At 44.5% G+C, this 24687-nt stretch overlaps 1 protein-coding gene across 1 annotated transcript; it reads left to right on the top strand.

Annotated features, from left to right (window-relative positions):
* The first annotated feature begins 355 nt into the window (after positions 1-355).
* LOC119442604 (asparagine--tRNA ligase, cytoplasmic) lies at positions 356-23956 on the top strand. The gene is made up of 14 exons (XM_037707546.2): positions 356-514; positions 2551-2636; positions 2969-3031; positions 3834-4016; positions 5728-5877; positions 6677-6763; positions 7819-7905; positions 9862-9918; positions 11564-11719; positions 12935-13056; positions 13938-14073; positions 14473-14634; positions 16645-16728; positions 23650-23956. Exons 1-14 carry the CDS (start codon positions 484-486, stop codon positions 23911-23913), a joined length of 1668 nt encoding a protein of 555 aa, XP_037563474.1. The 5' UTR covers positions 356-483; the 3' UTR covers positions 23914-23956.
* The last annotated feature ends 731 nt before the right edge of the window (positions 23957-24687 follow it).

Raw genomic sequence — 24687 nt, 5'->3', positions numbered from 1 at the left:
ATTTAAGATAAACAAATATTTTTGTGCAATTTTTGATCGGGGAACCGAAAACGCACTCGAGTGCCGCGCGCACCTCAGCTGGGCCCGCCCTGTTGTGCTCCCGGCAATATGGCCGCCGGTGGCTTCACTCGCTCCCGCAGCGGCTGCTACTCCAGTAGTCACAGTGCGCGCCGCCTAATCTCAGAGGCCATGCTCAGTTTCAGATGCAATAATAAGTTTGCAGTATGCATCGCTTATTTCACTTTTTAAACATATTTCGTAATTTATGAACGCTGTGACGTGCTTTAACACTTGTTAGCGGAATTGAATATATTACTGCAGACTTATGTCAACTTTATGACGACTTCACGTGACTTCACTCCATGCTTGCGTCAGCCAGCCGCTGAACGAGCCCAATCTGGCATTTCGTCCTCTGTTGAGGGACGATTTCTTCTTGATCGAATACGTTTTTCTGAGTTGAGAGACAACCTGCTAACGCACAACATGAGTGGAACCACCCAACAGACAGAGGAGAGTGAGTTCCGAAGCTTCTCGTGCTGTAGTACATTTGTATTACTATGTGCTGTCATGGCAAACTGCCGGCATCGTGCTCTGCCAACTCGTATAGCTTGATGTTCATTTTCTTGTCTACAGCAGAACAGAAAATAGCCTTAAGACAGATTTACTTCAGTCATGCAGAGATTGATTTCAGCGACCAATCGCTGAATAGCCCTGTGCCCGACTTAAGGACCATTGTTGCGTGGTTCGATCGAGGGCTGGCACTTTCGGACCGAGTCTTGACTTATGGCCGTACGGCATATATGCGCATATATGCAACATATATATTTATAAAAAGGTGGGGAGGAGGGCTCGTGTACAACCATCAACTGCTTCACTTGCATATGTCGAGACAGGTGATTGGTAAGCACAAACAACCAAAGTTAAACGTAGTGCATACACATATAAAAACATTGTGTGCTTGTAAACATTTGTAACTAGCCATGACATTTATGTAAAATTTTACTCCTTGTGAGCGAAACTGAAAGGATGCTGCCATGCGTCATGCATGGGAGGAAGTATGTTATATGTCAGTCACATGGACACCTCTGACCATTGCAGGTTGAGTGCAGATTTTCTTTCTTTTTTTTTTTCCCCCCCACCCCGTTTCAATCCTGGAATACTAAGTCACGTTTTTGTTTCTTGCGTGTGATAAAAAGTTCAGTGCAAGTCTGCTTCAATGACAATCAAAACTTCATTTTTGCATGATACCTATTGAATTCAAATGCTTTCCTAATCCCGTATTTGCTTCACTAATTGATTTGCACTAACCCAAACACAGCCAAACTGTGTAGAGCAACTACATGTCAGTGGAAGGTTTGTGTAAAATACTAACATATAATGAAGCATGAATAGCAGCAAAGCTGTTGGCAAAGTGCAGTTAAGTGGATTTGAGAAAGGAACATGAACACAGGCACGTGAAAGTGCCTGAGGAATATAGAGACGGCAGTCAGGAATATAAACATACCATAAATGCTGGTGCTGGTTTCTTTACATTGTTGACCATGCTCGTCTGGGTCCTTGCACCTAAAATCACCCAACACAACCTATATTACGACGTTGCTCTTTGAGTTGCTGATGCACAAAGCTGAAATTAGCACAGGGTTCCTCTTCTGGTGCTGTCCATGATGGCCAACATCAAGCTGTTGGATGTGAGCCTCATTATTGAAATAGGAGAGCACGTGCAAAAGCACTTGGACAGGACGAATACTCAGATTCGCATGAATCGTATGAAATAAATGCATACCTGCCAGCCCTCCCATCAAGCTTTATGAAATATAAATTCTATTTTTAAAATTGTTGAAACTACACTTCAAACAAGTTAATTGAAAAAGTTTCCTGAAGCAGGCGAAGTTGACACCAGCAAAGTCGCTGAAAAAGTCACTGTGATTGAAAAACTAAGTGCTGCTTGTCAGTCTCTGCTGCACCAAGTTTGCTGCTGCTTGTATGCCTTGCCTAAGGGTAAACCATCCTTATTAAAGTGTGAATATATCCCACGAAAGGTGTTTGCTCAGGGAAAAACCTTAAAAAGTTGCATTGGCACTGCGAACCTATAAAAATGTGGTCTGCTTGTTTGTTTATTTTTATTTATTTTTTTTATTTTTTTTTACATATTTCGGGTAGCTAACCAACCACCAGGAAATTTGTTCATCACGTCTTTCCTTTGTGGGCTTCAAGAAGGCCCTAGTTCTTACTGGTCTTAAGCATGCAAAAAGGTAAAATTTGTTAGGGGTCAAATGTCACAATCAAATCCCTGTTTCTTTCTGGCGTAGTGTTTCTTCAGTGCATTGCTACATCAATATTTCATTCAAACTGACCCTCATGAACTCCTGTTGAACAGCCATGTCTAGTGCCGTGTATAGTGAAGGGCTCTGGTTTGCTGCTTGCTCTAAAAATTTGGCTTGCTCCTCCTCCTCAATTTTTTGGTGGTGCTACTAATACTAGCAGTAATTTGAGTAGATGTTAGTTTTATAATCCACACTGAGCTGATGTGCAGATGCCTTGACTTTGCAGAAGATCCACTGTATATATCTGAAGCACACGGTGATGATGAATCAGGCGATGGCAGTGAGCTGAAGCCAGTCAAGAGTTTACTACAGGTATGTGTCCTTGTTCCCTGTAATAAACTGAAGGTATGGTTCACCCGCCGTGGTTGCTCAGTGGTTAGGGTGTTGGGCTGTTGAGCACAAGGTCGCGGGATCGAATCCCGGCCACGGCGGCCGCATTTCGATAGGGGCGAAATGCGGAAAACACCCGTGTACCCAGATTTAGGTGCACGTTAAAGAACCCCAGGTGGTCCAAATTAATCCGCAGTCCCCCACAACAGCATGCCTCATAATCAGATGGTGGTTTTGGCACGTAAAGCCCCATATTATTAAGGTATGGTTGGTTGCCATTGGCCAAGCTCCTGATGAAAGTATTCTTTATGTAGGCGATGCGGATAGCTGCCGAAGAACCCTTCCCTCTATTCTACGGTGATGGCAAAGATGGAGAGGTAAGCATGGTTTCCAGACTTGTATTTGATAAAAACATTTTGTAATCTTTATCAAATATACAGGGATAGTGCAAATGACATCCTCTATTTTACTCACTCCTGTACTGGTGGAATTGAATGCAGACCAATGTTTAGCATAAACCATGAGGGAAAATATCTCTACGGTTGAGGTCAGGTGACCATTGAGCCCAAAGGAGCGGTAAACCATTGTTGGCCAAACCCCTCATAAACAGTTGCTCATTTGAGGTTTCAATAGATTTCAGTATGAAAATTTGGATACGCACTATCGTGTTGCAAGATCTTCAAGCAGATGTGAAGCATGCCAAGAAAGAGAACTCCGACTATTGTTACTTCAGCAGAAATTTTTGGAGGGGATAATAAACTCTCACACAGCATGACACACGTGACATTAGCTCTCAGGTAATCCTTCGCATGTTCAAAAAATGCACAGTAATTGGTGTTGCAACATGTACGGACATGAGATGCTGAGTGTATAAATAAAATATAGGTGTCATTATTATAATTTACTTTGCCCAATGTTGTTTGCAGGCACTGCTTGAGAGGGGGGAGTAGCTTACCACTTCTCAGCATGGCCTTGCGACATTTCATCTGCTATCCTGGCTACTACTGAACCCTTTCTTACAATTCTTGCATTGGAACACTTCCTGGAAAGTGATTTACAACTTCTAATGTGTTACCAAAATTCCTGACAGGGCCTTGTGATGGGGCACCCTAAGTTGCGTCTCGTTGCATATAAAAACTAGTGAAAATTTTGCTAACTTGATACTGCCATCTTTTTCAGAAGTGGACCCTAGTGTCTCAGTCGCAGTTTAAGAAGGTGCGGAAGATCTGGGTACGGGAGCAGTTTAAGAACACCGAGCGAACGCAGAAAGAAGCCGAAGATGATGCGCGACGTGAGAAGAACATTGAAGAAGCGAAGAAGGTGAAGATACAGCTTGATCCATCTTTACCAGATGCGGTCAAGGTAAGTAATAGTTTACCTTGTCTAGGCGTGTTTTTTCTTTATTATGTTACATAATTTTGTGTGGCTGGTGTACTATTCTTAGCTCAAGAACATTATGCATATATGTACTGTCGCACTTGAGAATTCCACAGCTGAAAGGTCCCAGTACATGGCTGTCACAGACAACAAGCAGAGAATTATGGATACAGCTTGGTCTCTGGTTTTTCCTACAATGTATTAGTGGTACTACTGAGTTAAGAATACTATGCACTGTTCTAACACCAGGCAGAAGAGCTTACAGATGGCTTCAGTGGGCTCTTTCTTAACAGATCATAAGGCTCGCGAGAAGAATACGCTTGCAAATCTGTGGGAGCTGGTGAGGAAGTAGCCAAAGACATAATTCAAGCAGTCCTGAACCGAGCACTACAAGATAACTATGAAACAAAGAAACTGGAAGTCGTCAACAGACAGGTTATGGGAGACAATTACTAGACTTCTAGTAATAGCACACCTCAAAACATTACAGTAACAAGCTCATCTCAACAGAATATAGGAATTCATCCAGCATGATTCCCCTCTTCCTGTTCCTGTAATAAACATCTTCATCAAGTTAGTACACATTGAGGCATATGCTATGGTATACCTGTATACCAGTTTGTTTCCAAGCTTCGTGTTTTGATGTCATTATGGTATATTTTGGGCTGAGTCTGAGGTCATAGGCGTTGCGTAGCACGTCCTGCTGCCTCAGCACCCCCCCCCTTCCTTCTGGATATTACCCTAGATCCACACTTGTTATGCAGACTGCACAATTTCTTCAATTCTTTCTGTATATGGAATTTGCCAGCACCATTCGAATAAATCATTACAGTCCTCAGCTTAATATGGTTGTCAGTTCATTATTGCAATAAACTTCTATGCCTCTCATTATTGTTAAGCACATCTCATAAAATAAATCATAAGAGTACATTACTTCTTTAGGTAACTGTAAGTGGGTGCTAAAGACAAATATTAAGTCAAGCTACAGGCATAGATTCTATTATATTATAAGGCTCTATTCACTATTACAGTGAATAATGCCTATAAGTGATGTAGGTGCAGTTCAGGATTTGTGAAATTGCAATGCCAGCTCCTATGACACTAGACATCCCATTTATAATCAATAAATTGTAGGCAATCATTGATAATGAAAAAAGAAAAAAAAATATTGTCAAATTTGAACAAGAAGATAATGCCATTTGACCCATTGAAATTTTTTGCTAGAATTCACCGTGGCTGCCTCCTCACACTACTTTTTTATCGTGTTTTACAGAAGTGTGGGAAAATGTCTGTGTGGACCTCTGGTCAAAGCAGGCAGTAGTTCCTGACAAGTCATGACAATTATTCATTGTGGGCAATTTGGATTGAGGAAGAACTGACAAATGACTGAAAAACCTAATAGTTGCAATTTTCGCCTTAACAAAGTCATCGCTCAGCACAAAGCAAAAATTACGACGCTTCTAAAGAGTACCTAATCTAAGAATATACTACATCCATGCAGTGTTTTCCTTTAGTGTGCTTTAATGAGTGTGGCACAAGTTTCGTTTGGTCAATATTTTGTGTCTGCTGAGTAGAAATGCAAGCACTTTACTTAATGTGAACTTTATCTGAGTTCACGTGAGCAGCTAACAACGAAGTTAGCTATTCTCTGAGCATCAATTAATGACTTCCTTGGTTACTGATGTGTCATACCCAGATCAAGATCCGTGAAGCAAAAGGTCATCGGGGCAAACGTGTACACCTGTTTGGCTGGGTTCATCACCTACGAAGGCAGGGCCGCTCACTCATGTTCATCCTGCTCCGGGATGGCACGGGTTTTCTCCAATGCATTCTCACGGACCAATTGGTATGTAACTCCTATGTGTGCTGCAGACTGCTGTGTAGAGATCTCAGAACAGTGAGTTAATAATGTTGAAAAAGAAACAAATAAGTTTATAATGTAATCCAGTTATACCACACAAAACATTGTTACTTGTACTGTTACATCAGTATTATAAACATATGTTGCATTAACTTACAAAAACGAGATGCATGTAATGACGCAAGCATCATAGCATAATAATGACTTAAATAAAATTTTTGGAAAAGCTGTTTCTCTTTGAGGATGGAAGTGGGGAGAAGAATTAAGTGATAAACTAGTGAAATTCTGAGCAATACCAGTGGTGGAAATTGTGCACCAATCGCGCTCATCTGCACAACTGTATAAATCGGGAGTGAAATAGTGACTGAAAAAATATGGTGGCCGCTTCAGGTGCAGCACATCAAGAACATGCTGGGCCAGGAGGTATGAGCCTACCAGGAGGCCCGGACTGGGGCGTTAGTTTCTTTGGAAATAGTAAATGTTATTTCTCTCTCTCTCTCTTTCTTCATAACACAGTGTTTATGCAAGTTTTTTTTTAATTATTATTAATGTACCCACCCAAATCTGGGTGGGGTTTGCTTTCTGAAAAGATATCTAATCGAAGAAGAGGGAGAACTTTGAAATCCTAAATCAACATGCTAATATGTGAACAAAAGGCACAAAATGTCTTCATTATTGAAATTGTCAGGCAATTCATAAGCTGTTAGGATGACTACACTCCTTTACTTTTCAAGTTATGTGCACAGATCATTTGGAACAACACGTTCGTATATCTCTCTTCCAGTGTCACACGTACGAGGCCCTTGTATTGACTACGGAGTCATCAGTCCACCTTTATGGAGAGCTTCGTCCTGTGCTTGAAGGCAAAACAGTGAGTTTCAAACGACATTACATGCTGCCTTTTCCCAACACTTGGCTTGGAAGCAGAGATATATTTATGATTGGGCAAGCAATAGGAGAATTGTGGCCTTCAGTGTCAAACAGACATGGCAGATCAATGTGTCCTGTCAAAGCACAATACAAACTGTTGCTTCAGTATTGGTCAACTTAGGAAACTGCTTTGTATTTATGTTTTTGATTGATCGTTGATTGGCTGTTATCTGAATGATGAGAGAGGTGCACTCTGACTTAATAATGATAATCTTTATTACGTATTGACACGTATACATGTTTATCTTTCACCGGTGGCCGCTTTCCACCGGCTAACAAATGTTAACCGTTATCGCTCGGCGCAGGACACGCCTATGTCGGAAGTTTCTAGAACGTTATCGATGCTTCTTTCCGTTGCCTGTTTTCACCAACGCTTATGTTATCTGATTGTATGACCGACGCGAATTGTCTAGAACTTTCTGGAAGACACGCGGGCATCAGGGATTAATCTAGAACCTTCGATGACTCAGGTATAAAAGCCGACGCGTTTCGCCGCTGATCAGATTTTCGCCGATCGCCGACTGTGTTCGCCGCTATCGTTGTGCTTTGAGTGTAGCTTGCTTTTGTGGGCACAGGTTCGCCCAATAAACAACCAGTTTTGTCATACACAGTTTTACGACTTTTCTTTACCGTCACTACTACGTGACAGTATGTTCACACCACAGTTACATATCCAGCCCACACAAGCAATATTGCTTGTGCGCAAGGCTGGGCAGCCAGCAGGTAGTACAAATACAAGTAGACAATAGGTTAATAATCCATAAAAATAATAATAATAAATACAAAAATATATTACAAGTTTACATTTAAGTCCAAATTCCAAAGATCACACTTTGGAAGAAAATTACTTTTCCTACATAGTTTACATATAGCTGTTCATACGTGTTAGAATTTTGTAGATGCACATAGACAATATTTGAAATAAATGTTGCTTGTCATTCTTGCTTGCTTTTGGTAATCATTTTGCTTACTGACCGTGTGGCCTTTTGCTTGCAGGCACCCGGTGGCCATGAGCTTCATGTCGACTATTGGGAACTTGTTGGAGATGCTCCGGCTGGAGGCATCGACAATGTTCTCAATGAGGTATTTGTTGTGTGTCTGCAGAAAGAGTTATGGTAGATTATTGGAAATTGATAATGGACACAATGAACAAAGTGGACAAGGGCATGCACAAAGTGTGATTAGCGCCCGTCCTTGTCCACTTTGTTCTTGGTGCTCGTTATTAATTTCCAATAATCTACCTTAATTATAATGCAAGACCAACTAGCCCAATAGTCAGTCCTCCTGAGGTACATATGCAATAAGAGTGATGCATGAACACAATTCATAGTTGCATGCACATAGACAGTAATTTAAATAGCCATTGCTGATAATTCTTGTTCTTGTATGAACAGCATTCTTAACGAATGATGTTGTATACAGTAGAACCTCGTTCGTATGTTCTGGTAAAATATGACACAAAAAACATACTAACCAGAATAACATACAATCTGAAGTTGCAGTAAAATTTGGCCGAGTCTACTGTGTCTGACGTCTATGTAATCCAAAGCGTTGCGCGAATTGTTACAGCACAAGACACCGACTTATGCCGAGCTGGTGGTGCCCGAGCAGCCCAGGGCACACATTGTTTTTGCGGCTTCCACAAGCTTATGTTGGCACTCCTCGAATTTGACCTCAGTTAGCAGCATCTTCGGGCCAGACATTTTGGTGGAAGGTTTTGACGATCCTGCTTGGCGAGAGCTCGATGCAAGATGCCTACACGTGTCGGGCTGGCCAGAGTGACCCAAGATGCGCTGCGTTGTTTTCCTATTGCATAATGTTTTGAGAGGGCAACAGGAATCTGAAATGAAATCGAGCTGGCGGGCCATGCCAGAATATGATGCCACCAGAGCAAAACATGGCGCTCACTTCACGCCACCTGCATGCAGCAGGGAGCATTGGCACGTTTGCGTTGCCGCCTATTAAAGGCACACAGTACACTTCCAACGGCACTACACTACACGCACTGTGAAACAGATAGGTGAAGGTGATAGTCACGATAGCTGTGACAACCCATGAGGGCGTGCGTGTTCTGGTACCAGAATAGGAAACTGAGTCTGTGTCGGCATTTTCACGTGACACCGGCAGGTTAATACTGCGGGGAAGCTGCTGTGGTGGGTGCCTACTGCTCTCGATTTTGCATGCCTCGCGCCTTTTCTTGTTTAGATGGGATCTAGCGGCCGGAACACATATCATAACATCGCGCTTTGGCGATGTACTGATTGTTGGTGCCAAAAGATAGCGTTTTCCTGGAATGTATTAAACAGTGAAAAAGAAGCGTAACTGTATTCAGTCATTTTTTGTGTTGGTCGCGAATGTTGGTGCCGGGAAATCGTACAAAACAGGATCATATCAACGAGGTTTTACTGTAACTCTTGCAGCATGCAGCATATGGATTTTCATGGTATTGTGCATGCAAGGGGCAGTCCTGAATTGCTTAATTCCTCATATTTTCAATATTTGTACATCATTGTGTGTGACCCGCCGTGGTTACTTAGTGGTTATGGTGTGGGGCTGCTAAGCACGAGGTCACGGGATCGAATCCCAGCCACGGCAGCCACATTTAAATGGGGGTGAAATGCAGAAAGCACCCATGTACTTAGATGTAGGTGCACATTAAAGAACCCTAGGTGGCCCAAATTAATCCGGAGTCCCCCATTAGGCGTGCCTCATAATCAGATGATGGTTTTGGCACATAAAACCCCATAATTTAATTAAACATTGTTGTGCTTCTAGTTGCATTTGCAGTGTATTGTCTGTGAGAGTAACATATTTTCATCTGATGCTATGGCTGAACCGCTGTTACTGATTTGTTGAGTTGTTTATTGAGAAGCAGTCAGATTTTATGTTGAATGTGGACTGCTTAAATTTCTCAACTGGCTTAAAAAGACAAACAGCAGCAACAAGTTTGTTCTTGCTTGCTTACCTGTCATCACTAATGATAGCTTTCTGTTCATCTTTGGTTGATGGTAATATTAAGCATCATCACAATTTTTTCAGGAATCTCACGTTGACATTCTGCTAGACAACCGCCACTTGGCACTGCGGGGAGACACGGTAAGCAGTGAGAATGCCATATCTGCAAATAGTTTTTTATTCATAAAAGCGTGTCAATAATAGTTTTGATTGGATCTACCTTCCGTATTTAATTGGTTCATTTTTCAGTTAATCAGTTCTGTTGATGCACGCCTTATTCCAGAAAAGTAAATGCCATGTTTGCATTGTCATCAGTGGCTGGATGGCCTTGACTTTTCTGGGATAGGGTGCACACATAATTGCTTTCACTGTCAGGTATTTAGCACTCTGGAGTTGAAACCAGTGCAACCAATGAAACCAGTGAAACCAATAGAGGGAGCAGTGTTTGCAAAACAGCTACGTCCTTGAATTGCCTTGCTGGAACACAGAGTTGACAGTGTGTGTGTGTGTGCGTGTGTGTGTTTTAATTTCTTATGATTGATCTCCCTGTAAACAAGCGTATTGCTCTGTAATGTACACTCGTTATCTATCTGGTTGTTTTTTCAGGCAGCAGTTTTCCACCTAAATCCCATTTGTACAACATAATTATTAGCTTTCGCCTATTTAGAGGCATTTCTAAAAAAACTAGTTATTAGCAATTATCAGAAGTTCAAGTACATAGCTTTTGCAGAGAAAAAAAACGTTGTGAAGCCCATTCTTTGGTCTGGCTGCTCAGTGAAATGAATGTTTCAGTATATGTGCCTGTCCACCCATGTCATAATGGTGCCATGTATTCAAGAATTTTTCGCTCCTCTGGAACATTTAGGAGTTGTGACTTGTGAGCAGTTCATTATTTGTTCATGCACGCCTGCCTGTAAGTTCTTCATCATCGTTTCGTTGTGGCAATTCATCATTACGCCATAGTGTTGGAAAAAGATGACGACATCCGTCAGCTCTCATGCTACATTGTAAAGTTTTGAGAATGGTGGCACAGTGAAAATGAGGAGGGCTAAGAAAGTTATCACAGCACATTGAGGTCAATATAAACTATTTTATTTTATTTAAAAAATTATTTTGGCACATACATCCAATGTGCCATGCTTCTTAGCAACATGACGTATCTTTCTTGCACCCTGCATAACTTAGGCACAGAGGTGACTGCCTCTTAACAATACATTGGTAGTGTTTGTGTGCCTGTTAGTACATTTGCACTTGCACACTGAAGTCACTGTTGACTGAAATACGAGCAAGCCTTCTCTTATTTTGTTGTTCGTCATCATCTTGGACATATACAGGTATTGCATTCTGGAAGGTATGCTCTTTACGAAACCATTCTGGGGGGGGGGGTTCCCTGTGGCTGACAACAGTCCAGCGAATGACTTTGTGTGAGAAAGCTCAAGTTGTTGGTCAATGTCGCTTCAAGCGTGCATATAGACTGTGTTGTTGATAGATGACTTTTGAAGGTATCATTTAGTGTGCATCATTTGGCTAAGCCGGTAGAGAAAGTAATGAAAGGAATCTGGAGTGTCCTACTTCTGATCAGTATTACTTATAGTATTCAGTACTTTAACGAACGGTTTGGGTGGCACAAGTGTGAAATTATGGCACTAGTTGTTACACCACACAGAAGTAAAACAGTGTATTAGCCATGTAGTGACAACTGTCTGCTAGGCCGCAAGCTGTCTGGTAGGCACAGGCCATTTTTGTAACCATGTTGTTAACGTCAAGGCTTCCTTTTCTTTTCCAGCTGTCTAAAATAATGACTGCCAAGTCGGCTGTGATGCACGCCTTCCGAGACTACTTCTTTAGCAACCACTATGTAGAGGTCATCCCGCCAACCATGGTGCAGACGCAGGTGGAAGGGGGCTCAACGCTGTTTGCATTTGACTACTTTGGGGAACAGGTATGCAGTTTACATTATTGCTGTAGCAAACACTGTGACGATATACTAGGAGTATAACACACGTTGTTGCAGCATGAAAAGACGTAGATGGAGACAAGAACACAAGACGAGGGCTGACTCACAACTTGTGGAAGTTATTCGCAAGGAGGGTATTATACACTCCATGCCCATTCTGCATAAGATCTGACATATCTGCATAAACATAGTTTCGGGTATAACATACCATTATTTTTTGTCCTGCCTTTATTATTCCTGCAACAAAATTCACTTTTAATGGGCCTAACTATTGCAGAATATCGGCCACATTGGCCAAATTTACAGGAAATTTTGTCTAGATGATGCATATACATTGTACTTTGCTGTGGTGATGGGTGCGTACAGCAGTGCACTGCATGCAACTATTTCTGGAGCTGGCCGCAGTGGCAGAAATATCACGTGAACCGACTTTTTTCGCCTACAGGAAAATCTTGCCATTGTGCAGAGTAGAGTTTGTGCTCTTGTGCAGGGAAACTGTCATTTGTTGGCAGCCAGCACCCAAAAAACGGCAGGCAGCAAGGTGCCGTACGACTACTGTGTAAATCCATTTATATCGCTACTTCTTCGCTACACTGTTTATATATTTTAATTTCCATGTTTAAAATTGTCATTGTGATTGTTTCCAGATTCCGATTATCAAACAACACTAGACAGGGATATATATATACAAAGTTGCGCCATTTCACTTACTATTGCAACCCTAATTTTAGAAAAAACAGACTTCGGATATAACAGACGTTTCTTGCTGGGTTATTATGGTCTGTTCTAATGAGCGCCGACTGTATAGCCAATTGGCACACCAACCTCAAGCTGTCAATATGTCCAGCTGTGCGAGTATAACAGTGATGCTGTTTAACAATGTTGTTTTATCTAAATCTAGTCTAAAATGTATTCATAATAATTTTATCTTATGCCGACATTTCTATTATTGCAAAATGTGAAACTGCCTTTAATTCAGAATTATAGAAGTAAATAACACTATAGAACTCATTCTTTTGGAATAAGAATAGCTCTAGCTTAGATCACTTTCCCTTGTGATCAGTTAACAGCGCACTGGATGTGCTTTACACCAAAGTGAGTCCTTTAGCTGTACTGACTGGCTGATGAGTATTGCTGAGATTCTAAAAAATATCTTGTGTTGCTATTATTTTAGAACTGTTCTTCCTTCACTTGTTGCAGGCTTTCCTAACACAATCCTCGCAGCTGTATTTGGAAACAGTTGTGCCTGCTCTTGGAGATGTATTTTGTGTGGCTCAGTCCTACCGAGCAGAGCAGTCTCGAACCCGGCGCCATCTGTCTGAGTACGTTGCCTCTTTTTGCTGCTGTATAACCAGCGTTACGACTTGTTGCGGAGCATTCGCTAGGACGGCTAGGTATTGCATCTTCTGCGACAGCACCGCTCACTGTCGCCACGGCGCTTGCTTGTGGTGCTTTCACATTTAGGTCATGAATGACCTGCTGCTTTAACGAGCGATAAAGCAAATGCTGGTGTGTAGTGCCAAAGCGGGACACTTGTAAGCAAACAGTCACTGACACATGGGACATCATTCTATTTAAAGAAGGATACTAATTACAAGGTTGACTTTTTGAGGTCTTACATATAAGTAACTGCATTATTAATACTATAACACAATTTGACATCACTCATGGGACCCACATCTAGGGAATTATGAAAAAACTTATGTGGTAAAGTGGGCGTGTAAGTCATTTTTTTCATAGTGTTTGTCATTGGACACAAGGTTGTGGGTGTGGAGACTCCTGCGACATCCGTCTTCCCCACATGACTTTCATGCTACCGCGCTTTCGGCTGTCCCCCATGAATGATGTGATGGTGAGAGACTGTGACGTACACAGTGGCAGCCTCACCTTTACTAGGGCAGAATGTAAAATGCTTGCTTACTTTCAGATTTAGATGCATGTTAAGAAGCCCAGGTGGTGTAAATTATACTGCAGCCCTTCATTATGGTTTCATTCATAGCTCACTGTGCATTTACAAGACAGAAACCTACAAATTATTATTACTATTCAGCCGTACGGCCTTTCTTTAATAGTCAACTCCTCCTGTTCACTTGTGCTGCACTGTGCAGTCTGGTAATTTTTCTTCTTTTTTCTCTCTCGATTTTTTTTTCTTTCTTTTTGTGTGTGTGTGTGTTCAGTTGCTGACCGAGGGTGGGCTTTGCAGGTTTACGCACATTGAGGCAGAGTGCCCCTTCCTGACCTTTGATGAGTTCATGGACAAGATAGAAGATTTGGTGGTGGGCGTGTGTGAACGCATCCTCAAATCTCATGCTGCTCCCATTGTGCTTGAGCTCAACCCTGTGAGTCATTTGTTCCAGTTGCAGCCAGTAATGATAACATGGGTTAATTTCTGTCTTAGTGGCAAAAGTTCATTGGACATCTGGACTTAGTTGGGACTTGCATTGCTACCAGAAACAGCTCCATTGTTGGCGTAAATTGAAAAGTGTAAATGAAAAAGGAGGAATAAGGGACATGTCTTTTGCATGATTACAACAGAGCGTACATCAAGATGTCACGTGTCAAACATGTACATACTTACTAAAAGAAAGACTCGTCTGTGGACCTTCATATCTAAATCGTATTGTAATCAGCAATAACACCATATAAATTTTTCCTTTGAGTGCAACATACAATGTCAAATTTAATGGCCTGCTGTTCTTGTTTCATGTTGCACTTCATTTTTCCATTGTTGGTTGCAGGAGTTTGCTGTTCCAGAGCGGCCTTTCTTGAGGCTACAGTACTCGGAGGCAATAGAGTACCTACGTGAACACAAGATCACCAAAGAAGATGGCTCCTTCTATGAGTTTGGCGAGGACATTCCAGAACTTCCGGAGCGCCAAATGACAGACAAGATCAACAGGGTATGTTGTTACAGAGTTCCTTGTCTTGGTTGTTAAGTCACTTTCTTGCTTGAGAACTCCCAGCCTGCTCTGCGTGTGACCAAGACTGACCCTGAAGTAGTCACTGAAGTGGTATTGGCTTCCACTCTGAAGTTGAGCTGGTGTTTCAAGTGGAAAAACGTTGGGGGTGTAAAGCACATGCATGAAATGTTTTTGACGAGCTAGCATTTGAGCAGTTTTGTTCAGGGCAGGAAACAAAGTGGATGCGGTGTGCAAAGCTTTCTTGACATTTTTTGCCTCCTTTTCATTTAGAGGTTTACTTTCAGGGCCTAAAATGAACAATGCCAAATAGTTTGCTAAGAGCACTTCATTTGGTCATTTCTCTACACTTCCTACGACTGAAAGTTTAACACTTTCATCATCGATTGAAAGGCTTAGTATTACTAGTTGGAACTACTTATTTCTTTAGTAAGAAAAGAAAGAGAGTTATGATACACGTGTGTGCAGTCACAGACGGTTGGTTCCATTCACATTATGTATGGCTCATGGAGACTTGCAGTGGGGACAAGATGTACTAAACCATCCTGTATTGCTTTTCTGAAAATGTGCATTCTTGCTAACTCAAGATTTTTGCTACAGAGTTGTGCCATTTCAGTGTGCCTTCATTTGATTTGATCCATGGGATTTGACAACCGAACGCAACACTGGGGCTACAAGAGATCGAGAGAACCCTGCGGTTATACTAAGTGGAGGGCTTCACCTGATGTTCTCTCGGCCACTGGGGCACCTTTAACGTGCACTTAAATCAAAGTACGCAAGCGTTTTCGCATTTCACCCCCCCATCAAAAATGTGGCCCACGGTCAGGAATCGAACCAATGACCATGTGCTCAGTAGCGTAATACTGTAGCCGCTAAGCCACCGCAGAGGGTACTGTCCCATCGAGGAAAGCCCATTAGAGGAATATATTTTTGTTACTTTGAATCGTCTTGCTGTTCTGCAGCCAACTTGGTTGCATTTGACTTTGCTAGGTTGTGCTAGGATTTGTTGCTTTGCAACTTGACAGCTATCCAAGTGCTTCGGCATCCCTTTTTCTGTTCATGAGGGTAGGCACATCTTCAGATTTTGCTTGTGCAGTTTGGTAGTTTTGAAAAAAAAAATGTTGTGAACGGCCTTATTTCTTCAAGAATTCTTGAAAATCTTGAATTTTCAGTGGCCAGCTACTGTACATTGAGTAGCCGCACAAGTTTAAAAATTGACGGTGTGTAGTGTAGCAAAAAAAAAAAAACATGCAGCTGAATTGCTGGAAATATTCAATATTCACACACTATTATTGCGTCATGAGAAATTGAGGTGTAGGTTAATACTGAAATGCACATTGTGCTGTGTTCGTGGGGAATTTCGTTCAATGAGTACTGCTCTCTCAATATGGAATAGGCATTGTGACAGATTCTGCCTCTGATTTTCTTACTTTATGTAGGAAAAAAAGATTCCATTTAGAGGGGGTTTTCATATGATAAATTCACCACGTCACAGGGTTGAAACCTCCCACAGTCAGCTGAAAAGCGGCAGGCAGCAGCTGCAGTCACTTTGCCTGTTTTGTGATCTGCTAATGATTTTTGTTTACAAAATGAAGTCACGATTTATGTTTCTATGCTCAGAACTTGCATCATGTATAATATCTCCCAGAATAAAAGTGTTCACTTGCACATTTTTAATTGATTTTCTACTATGGAGTGTGCTATCATGCTCAATGTGAGGTACAACACGAGAGCTCAAGTAGCTCAGAGACGGCACCGTGGCACTGACTTTTGAAAAGTTGGTGGACTAAATGCCTTTCCAATTACTGGTAGCATCCCAGTTTACAGTAATAATATAAAGTGTATACCCCTTCCAATTTTATTAGCGAAAGAAAAATGGAAAAATGCATCTGGTAAACCGTATTGCAACTCATTGAGCATGAGAGTGCTTCATATGTTATTTGAAACTTATGTGCGAACTTGCATGCCCTATTTTACTCTGTTTTCTTGTAGCCGATCCTTCTGTGCCGCTTTCCTGCGGAGATAAAGTCCTTCTACATGCAGCGGTGTGCTGACGACCCCCGCTTGACAGAGTCGGTATGTGTCCTGTCTGGTATACTGTGCGGGTACTAGAACACTAAGTGCAAGCAGTTTCATCTATACTGTGGCGAGAAGTAAATGTAAGCATGAACGTACGTTACTACAGTGTAGACTGCTTATAACGTAAGTTGCCGGAGTCGTGAATATCTGCACTATAAGCGGTACCGCACTATAACCAAAACAACAAATTTTCAAGCCCTGCACGTATGCAAAACATGTAGACCGTGCGTATCCAAGAATCAGAGCGTGCGACTGGGAATTTTGCATCCGTTTAAATTTACGAACGTTGAAAGGTTAATGTCCAAGTACCCACGATCTTCGCATGAAGCAGACAAAGTAATAATTTTTTTTTTATGTCTCAGTTTCGCCCAAAAGGCGAAGCATCAATTGCGATACAGTTAAACCTGCATATAACGAAATTGACAAATTCCCACAAAACTTCGTTATAAAGAGGATTCCGTTATATGCAGGTTCGGCAAGAAAATTAGAAAAAGAAATGCTTACCTATGTACTATCGCTCAAGATTTACTCCCAATACACTAAAGTTGCGATGAACAAAAAAGTCCCAGTTTCGCCCGAAAGGTGAAGCATCAATTGCGACAGCAAATTAGCAGACAGCTATACGAAGTAAGGATAGTACAGTCAAACATCGTTAACACGTACCCGCTTAATGCGTAATTGCGGTTTAAACGTAGTCGCAACCCAGCCTCCATTGAACCCCATGTATTGGCTGACCGCTTAAGCCGTAGTCGCTCATTGCACACCAAACGGTTAGTGCGTACTATTTTTCTTGCACAAAATCGGCAAAATCTCATGTGCGCAGATGTTCAATTCTCAAGTTGCGACGTCCAGACGACAGTCACCAGCGATAGTGAACTTACAACATAGCCATCATGATGCATTTCCTGCTCGTACAGCTGTTGCCGATTGCCGAGCACAAAAGCATGACATTCGAGATAAGTTCCCGGTAACGTGGAGACGCTGCCGGTAGGGGGTGCAAATTCGCTGTCGCCGTCGGAGTAGTAACTGCGCAGAAGCACATTTTATTGCGAAGCGCATTTGTGCCGTCACCGTGGACGTCGCTTTGAGGTTTCGTGTAAAGTCCAAACACCGCAACATCGTCGCCGCGCGTCGTACGCTGTATGTGCGAATGAAAGCTTGCAGGGGTCATCCGACTCAATCTCGCGCGCGTGGGGCAGAAGGGGGGGGGGGGGGGGGAAGCGCGCTTCTGCCTTTACTTCGGCGGCGGCCGCCGTATCTTAAAATCGACCGGCGATGTGGATCCAAAAAGTGTGCGCCCGCACGGGCTTATCTTCAAAGCGTACTGCAGACAAGGTCAACACCTTGTGTTTCTTCGTCGAAGCACTCATCCTTGGAATGTCACACCAGGTACTAGATGCGTGGACGCCTGTCGTGTTTCGCACAAGCGCGAGGCATCGGAAACGAAGAGTGAGCGATACGATGGCGTCGTATAGTGTCACCTAGTGTCAGGTTAGTGAAGCGCAGAGGCTTGTACAGTAACCAGAGTGGCGCTGCCAGTGCATTGAAAAAAAAGGGGTTTTTTGTTCCTTCGGCAACATAAACAGGAAAAGGAGAGTGCCGGCTTGGCGGGCTGAGCCAGCTGCAGCAAGCGGCGGGATCAGGTTTGCATGAAGGGAGGGAAAGGTCTAGCCCGCGGCGGTAAGATCGCCGGGTCGAGGGATGCAGGCCCGCCTTGCGCACGCTGGCACGCACGCACGCACATGTGTGCTTGCTCTCGCCTCGCAGTCGCCGTGAATTCGAGCGCGCCAAATGCGACGCCGCCGCTTCGCATTCCGTTGCGGCGGAGAAGGTGCTTCCGGTTGCTGCTCGCGCAAAAATGTCAAAATTTGGGGCGACATCTCTAGGTTGTTGGCGGGGAAAATTCGTTATTTCGAGGGGGTCTCCAGCTGCCACTTCGTTACGTAGAGGTCTCAAATACATGTGCTTCTATGGAGTCACGGCGGGGAATACAAAAACTTTGTTATATCCAGGAATTCGTTATATGGAAGGTTCGTTATAAGCAGGTTTAACTGTAGCAAATTAGTAGAGAGCTATAAGAGAGTAGGGATAGTAGTTTTATTGGCTGCATAAACTTGACACATTCGCTTACTAACTGAGTTAACAAGCGTGGTGTCAACGCGCACAAGCAAACATGAATAGACTCGATGACCGCAGACAACCACTGTCAAAACGCGGGCGTGGGGAAACGCGGCCGTCGCAGCGAGCGAAGGTTCGTGCGGTCTAACGGAAACTGAGCGGCGTAAGCACAGCACATACAAAGGTCAGAGCCGTGTGGAGATCGCGTTCAAGATACGGTGCACATGACAACACCGACAGCCGGCACAGGCGCGAACGCATTTGTTGGCAGAGGAGAAGCCCCCCCCCCCCCCATCCCTCTCTCCCGTGCTGCCTTCCCGCTTCCCGCTTTGCTCCTTTCGCGTGGGAGATTGCGTCGGCAGTTCCCCTTGCGCCCGGTTGCAAGACACGCATTAGGTGCCGCAGCCCAGCGTCGCCCCCTCTCCCTCCATCCCATACCCTCACGGCCTTTCGCGCGATGGAAGTCGCGTTTGCTCTCTGCTGTGTGTTACACTCTCCGTGAAGGCGCGCGTCCCCACGCTTTCACTCGCACATACGGCACGCGGCGACGATTTTATCACCCTTGGACTCATGCTCCATGACTCGTGCTCCTCCTCCGCATCGCCCTCGTCAATCTCCTCTCCCATTGGTGGGCGCACCTCATTCAGAAGCATGGTCGCTACCGCCCTTGTCGGCGAGATTTTCCTGCGGAAGCCGCATTATAACCGGTATTTCGTCTCACGCGGCTGCACTGTAAGCGGTATGCGTATACGTGGAGTGCTATGGGAAAATTAACGGGAGTTTGAAAAGACCGTACTATATCCGGTCCTGCACTATGTGGGGTCTCACACATGCTCTTGGGACAAAGGAACGACAACACAGTGGTGCAAAAGGGCATTTATTGCACCTTTCATACACTAATACATGCTAGCCGAATTACTACCAATAGAACATTCACATGGGCGCATGACAAATCAAGGAAGTCCGACTCACCGTGACCGGATAGCGAGCGAATATGTTCGCCCCATGCTACGACACCATCGCCTAGTCGTTCACGTGTACGGTCACGCGAATGGTGGCGCGTTCGAACGATCCGTGTTCGTCCATACCGGTGTCCTGCTCTCCTAGCCACGCAAAACGGTCTCGCGAAGCATGTATCGGCGCATGCGTGGGACGTCCGCATCATTCACCTACCCCAACCCGAAGAGGAAGCGCTTTCTCCCTTTTGTGCCCGCGTAACCCCCCTGCCGTCAGGTGGCATCAGCAGCGCAACACTAGCACCATCTGTCGTAATACGCTGCAACTTCGCCGCCGTAAAGCTACGCGGCCAAGCCGGATTACGAGAGCAATGCGGGGAAATAATCAGGGGACGCGTGAGAGTCGCGCATCCCCACAACTATAAGCGGTTACGTTATAAGTGGTCTATACTGTACTCGGTCATCTTCATCATCATCACTGTTGCCGTCTTCGCCTCAGTGACAAATTCACTATATTCTTGTGCCGACGTTAGTGAAAAGTTATTGTTATAGATGTGATGGCAGGTCATTGTATACGTCATGACAGGTCGTGGTAGTGGTGCCTGCAGGTTGTGTGCTGTCATATAACCAATATTTGCTCCGAATCAGAATGCCAGTCACTGAGCTACTGCATTGGATGCCTTAGAACTACTGGAGGTCCAAGCTCACTATGGTGTGGCTATGGGGCCCTTTAACAGGTTGTTTTATTGCGATAGCAATTATATGGACACTCCAAAGCGGATTTCTGCCGTTGGCGTCGCTGTGAGGTTCCGTATGACGTCAACGGCGATGAAATCGCCGCCGCGCTCCGGACGCTGTATGTGCAAGTGAAAGGGTGCGAGGGACACGGGCTTTCACGGGGAGCGAACGCACATTGGCGAGCAAACGCGCGTTCTGCGCCGTGCTCCCTGAAGGGCTGCAGAATTAAGCGTCTCTTTCCTCCTTTACAATCACCATATATAGAGAGCAAACGCGACTTGAAAGGCCGTGGGGGGACGGGAGGGAGGGAGGGGAAGCGACATTTAGCTGCGGCACCAAATGCATATTTATATAAAAACATTGCGAGGTGAGAAGGTGGGTAAGATTTCCGGCACTGCTCGATGAGTGTCACATTGTGATCTCTTCGAAAACCTCCGAGCCGCCCCCAGAGGCACCGGCAACAGTCACCAACGCCGCGCGCGTTCGGTGCGAACGTGGGCAAAACACCGACGCCGTCGACAGCAGTTCTGCACGTTGCTGATGCTGCTGCATGTCCAAGTTTATACAGCTGATAAAACAACTATCCCACGGCCGCTCGATGAAAAACACACGGTGCGGCCTGCCGCGTGGAGCGGACACTGCGTGGCGCGCCTAGTGCTCCGGGCTGCCGCCGCGGCGCCACCAGTAGGGGAGCCTCTGGGGAGACCGAAAGCGAGAGCGCCGGAATTATTGCGGCGCATCGCGGCTTGAAAGAGCAGCTGCTATGCGCTTGTTAGTTTTTAAAGTGTTACAATAAACTTGCTATAGCGTTAACTATATTGGTAATCGTCCTGCCGAATGTGCATCGGCGATGCTTCAACCTAAATATAGCAAGTGTTAGTTTTATCTGAAGTGGTTGCTCGTGCGAGTTGCGATTTTTCGCGTCATGTTTTCTCTCTTTTGTTGCCATTGCGCTGTTCACCCTCGATAATGTATGTTTGTGCTACAGTTATTTTTGCAACAGGACAGTCGCTCATTGACAGGTGCGGTTGTATTTCCGGAATGATTGTTGCTCACACCTTAGAAACAAAAGCATTGTGAACATCAGGGGAGTCATAATTGCTTTATTGCACGTGCGTGAAAAAAGGATCACTGTGTTATTGGAATCAAAGGCGCAGCACTTTCCTGGCCAGAGGTTTTTGAGCCAAGCGTAAGAGACATTCAACAGATATATTAACATTTCCTGCCCCGTTGGCAAGAAGCGCTCGTAAGAGTGAGACCAGTGAGACCCTTGAATTCGATGCACAGCCGCTCCTTTATCAACGAAGTGACGCAGAGTTTCACCTGTTGAATGGCCTACATATTTCTGGAGCGTTGAGCGACAAGGGAGCTTAAGGAGATTTCTGGACCTTGCATGCTCATAACCTTTGTTGGAGCATGCCTTCCGAATTACACATTCCCTTAGAATGACGTCACTGTAGTGGGGCTTCTTCGTCGAGAAACTGCGGACTTGGTTTCTAACGAACTCGGCAGTCTTGTCACCTTGTGCAGCACCACTGAGCACCTTCATAAAACAGGCAATGTCCGTGTTATTTTCATAAAATTGTGCGCGCTCCTCAGCCTCATCCACTTTTTCTGCAGAGCTCCTTTCATACGAGCGATCTTCGCTTGGAAGCAGCGCGTTGTTTTTTTTTTTGAGCTTCTTCTGTCAGTTTAACAAGGTCGAATGTAGTTTGACATGATGCATCTGAAAATGATGCAATTTCCACACACGTTTCATTCCCTAGTTCGGAGTTGTTGGGCGTCGTGGCTTCAGTGCTGTCACTTGACGAGCCGTTTTGGCTAATGACAGGCCTGTCTTTTGAAGCAGCATTGCCCGAGCACTCGGCACGCGACTGCGCATTATCGTCTTCTATTTCCAAGCGTGGCCGCTTCTTCCTAGGAGCAGGCGTGCTCCTCGTGCTCATGTAGCTTGGATAACCGGGGAACACTGTCAGCACAGCCGTTGGCAAAAGTATCCTCAACTTCTCGGTCTTCTTGTACTCCTGCTGCGTAAAATGCAAGGCGCACACCAGGGACCTGTCATTCGGCTGCCATACTGTTCCCTTCCCGCCGGGTCCCTCACGGGAAATGTTTCGCAGCCATGCGGCCCTGCGTTCTGCGTTACTGGGAAACTCGTGGTAGCGTATTTGCGGGTCCTTCGATGCATTCGTGGAACACAACGGCACACAACAGTTGCGCGGCATTTTTCCTAACGCATAAAATATCACACATGCGCAAACTGTCTTGAGTGACACTCAGTGCGAGCGATTCATGTGGAGAAAAACAACCACTATCTCGACCTACCCGCTGAACGCGCGCTCCTTCCCGCCCGCGCGTGGAGCCCTCCCCTACTACTGGCGCCCTCCTATCGAAATGCGGCGACAACTGTCAACTCCGCTTCCACGCTCTTGCCCATTGCCTGCGCCGCGACGCGGCAGGCCGCACCGTGTGTTTTTCATCGAGCGGCCGTGACTATCCTTACTCCGTATAGCTCTCTACTAATTTGCTATCACAATTGATGCTTCGCCTTTCGGGTGAAACTGCGACAATTTTTTTTAGTTAACGCCATCAATAAAACTTAAGAGATTGGGTTGCAAATTTACTGCTGGAGTGAACTGGAGTTTTGTAACACGAGCCATAAGCAATAGTGGCACTTGCAGAACTCTGTAGGACACTTGTTTCTGCCTTTTGTATTTGTTGTTTATATTGTTTGACCATATTGCTTCTTTGTTGCTTTATGATGTTAGGTATTGCTTCTCAAGTGCCCTGATTACTAACCTAGCTAAGATCCCAAGATGACAATCCAACTCTGTTGGAGCTAGAGCTGAGCTTTACGCAAAAAACCAGCCCAAAGCTCACTGGAGTTTTCGTGACACATGATGTTAGTTACTTCGGTGTTGTAGTCATGGTGCTGGCCATGATAGCTGTCAGAAAAGCTTTTAGAATTGTAGCTGCTGCAAAGTGTCAGTTTTTAATTGCATACGAAAGTGGCTGAAGCATGTATAGTAGCAATCCCCAGGAATTCCATTAGTTGAAAGTTTGTACCGATGTCCCCCTTGTTTTTCTTTTCATTTTGTTGCCGTAGGTTGATTTGTTGATGCCTGGCGTTGGAGAGATTGTGGGTGGCTCCATGAGAATCTGGGATTATGAGGAGCTGCTCAAGGGCTACCAGCGAGAAGGTATTGATCCAAGTCACTACTATTGGTACACGGACCAGCGGCGATACGGCACCTGCCCACACGGTGGCTATGGCCTGGGATTCGAACGCTTCCTCACCTGGGTGCTCAAGCGCAACCACATACGCGATGCTTGCCTCTACCCACGTTTTGTGGGCCGCTGTAAGCCATGATTTTACACACAAGCTGCATAAAGAAATGGCTTATGTCTTCCAACTTTGTGTTTCTTGCTGGCAGTCTTGCCTTGCATTCTGGGCATAAGCTTAGCTGTTCTAACAGCCAAGTGGGCTGTTATGGGTTATAGAATTAGTATTGGAATGCATTACAACATAAGAAAAATCTGCAGACTTCAGCGACTCCTCTAGCTTCAAGCCTATTTATTGTTACGGTGGCAGCTGTCACAGTGGATATGGCCATCTTCTGAAGAACAACTTCTTTTCAATGCTAACAGGGTCTTGTACCGTGAAAGTATTGTCTGCTGTGGCCTTTGAAATACATGCATAGACCAAAAGCTGGCAGGCTATTGTTGCAGTGCCTTTCTCTCCTTTTCGTTGTAAAACGCTGGCCATGGACATACATGGTGGGAAGGTTGCTCTTAAAACAAACCGTTTGAAGAGCAACTTGCCCACCGTAATGTAAAGAGCCTGCACTGTGACACAATAGCCTCCCACCTACAGTGGTGACACCGCCAACCTCCGGTCCACCCACTTTTCTTCTGTCTACTTTGGGTCAAACACTCAAGAAAACAAGTTACCATCCCAGGTGAAACTGTCCCTCTACTATCAAGGACCTTTAGAAAGCTGCACCTCAGTGTCATCCATCACTTAACTCCCTCCCCAGGAAGGAACAGAGCTTGCTCCAAAACGTCGGGTTTCAATAAATTAACAATTGGTTGGAGCTATTATTATATAATTAGCCCAACCAGATAGGTAATCTTGTGAAAAATG

Source organism: Dermacentor silvarum, chromosome 2, assembly GCF_013339745.2.
Source record: "Dermacentor silvarum isolate Dsil-2018 chromosome 2, BIME_Dsil_1.4, whole genome shotgun sequence".
In the NCBI taxonomy this organism is placed as follows: Eukaryota; Metazoa; Arthropoda; class Arachnida; order Ixodida; family Ixodidae; genus Dermacentor; species Dermacentor silvarum.
This window is presented reverse-complemented; position numbering and strand designations above follow the sequence as displayed.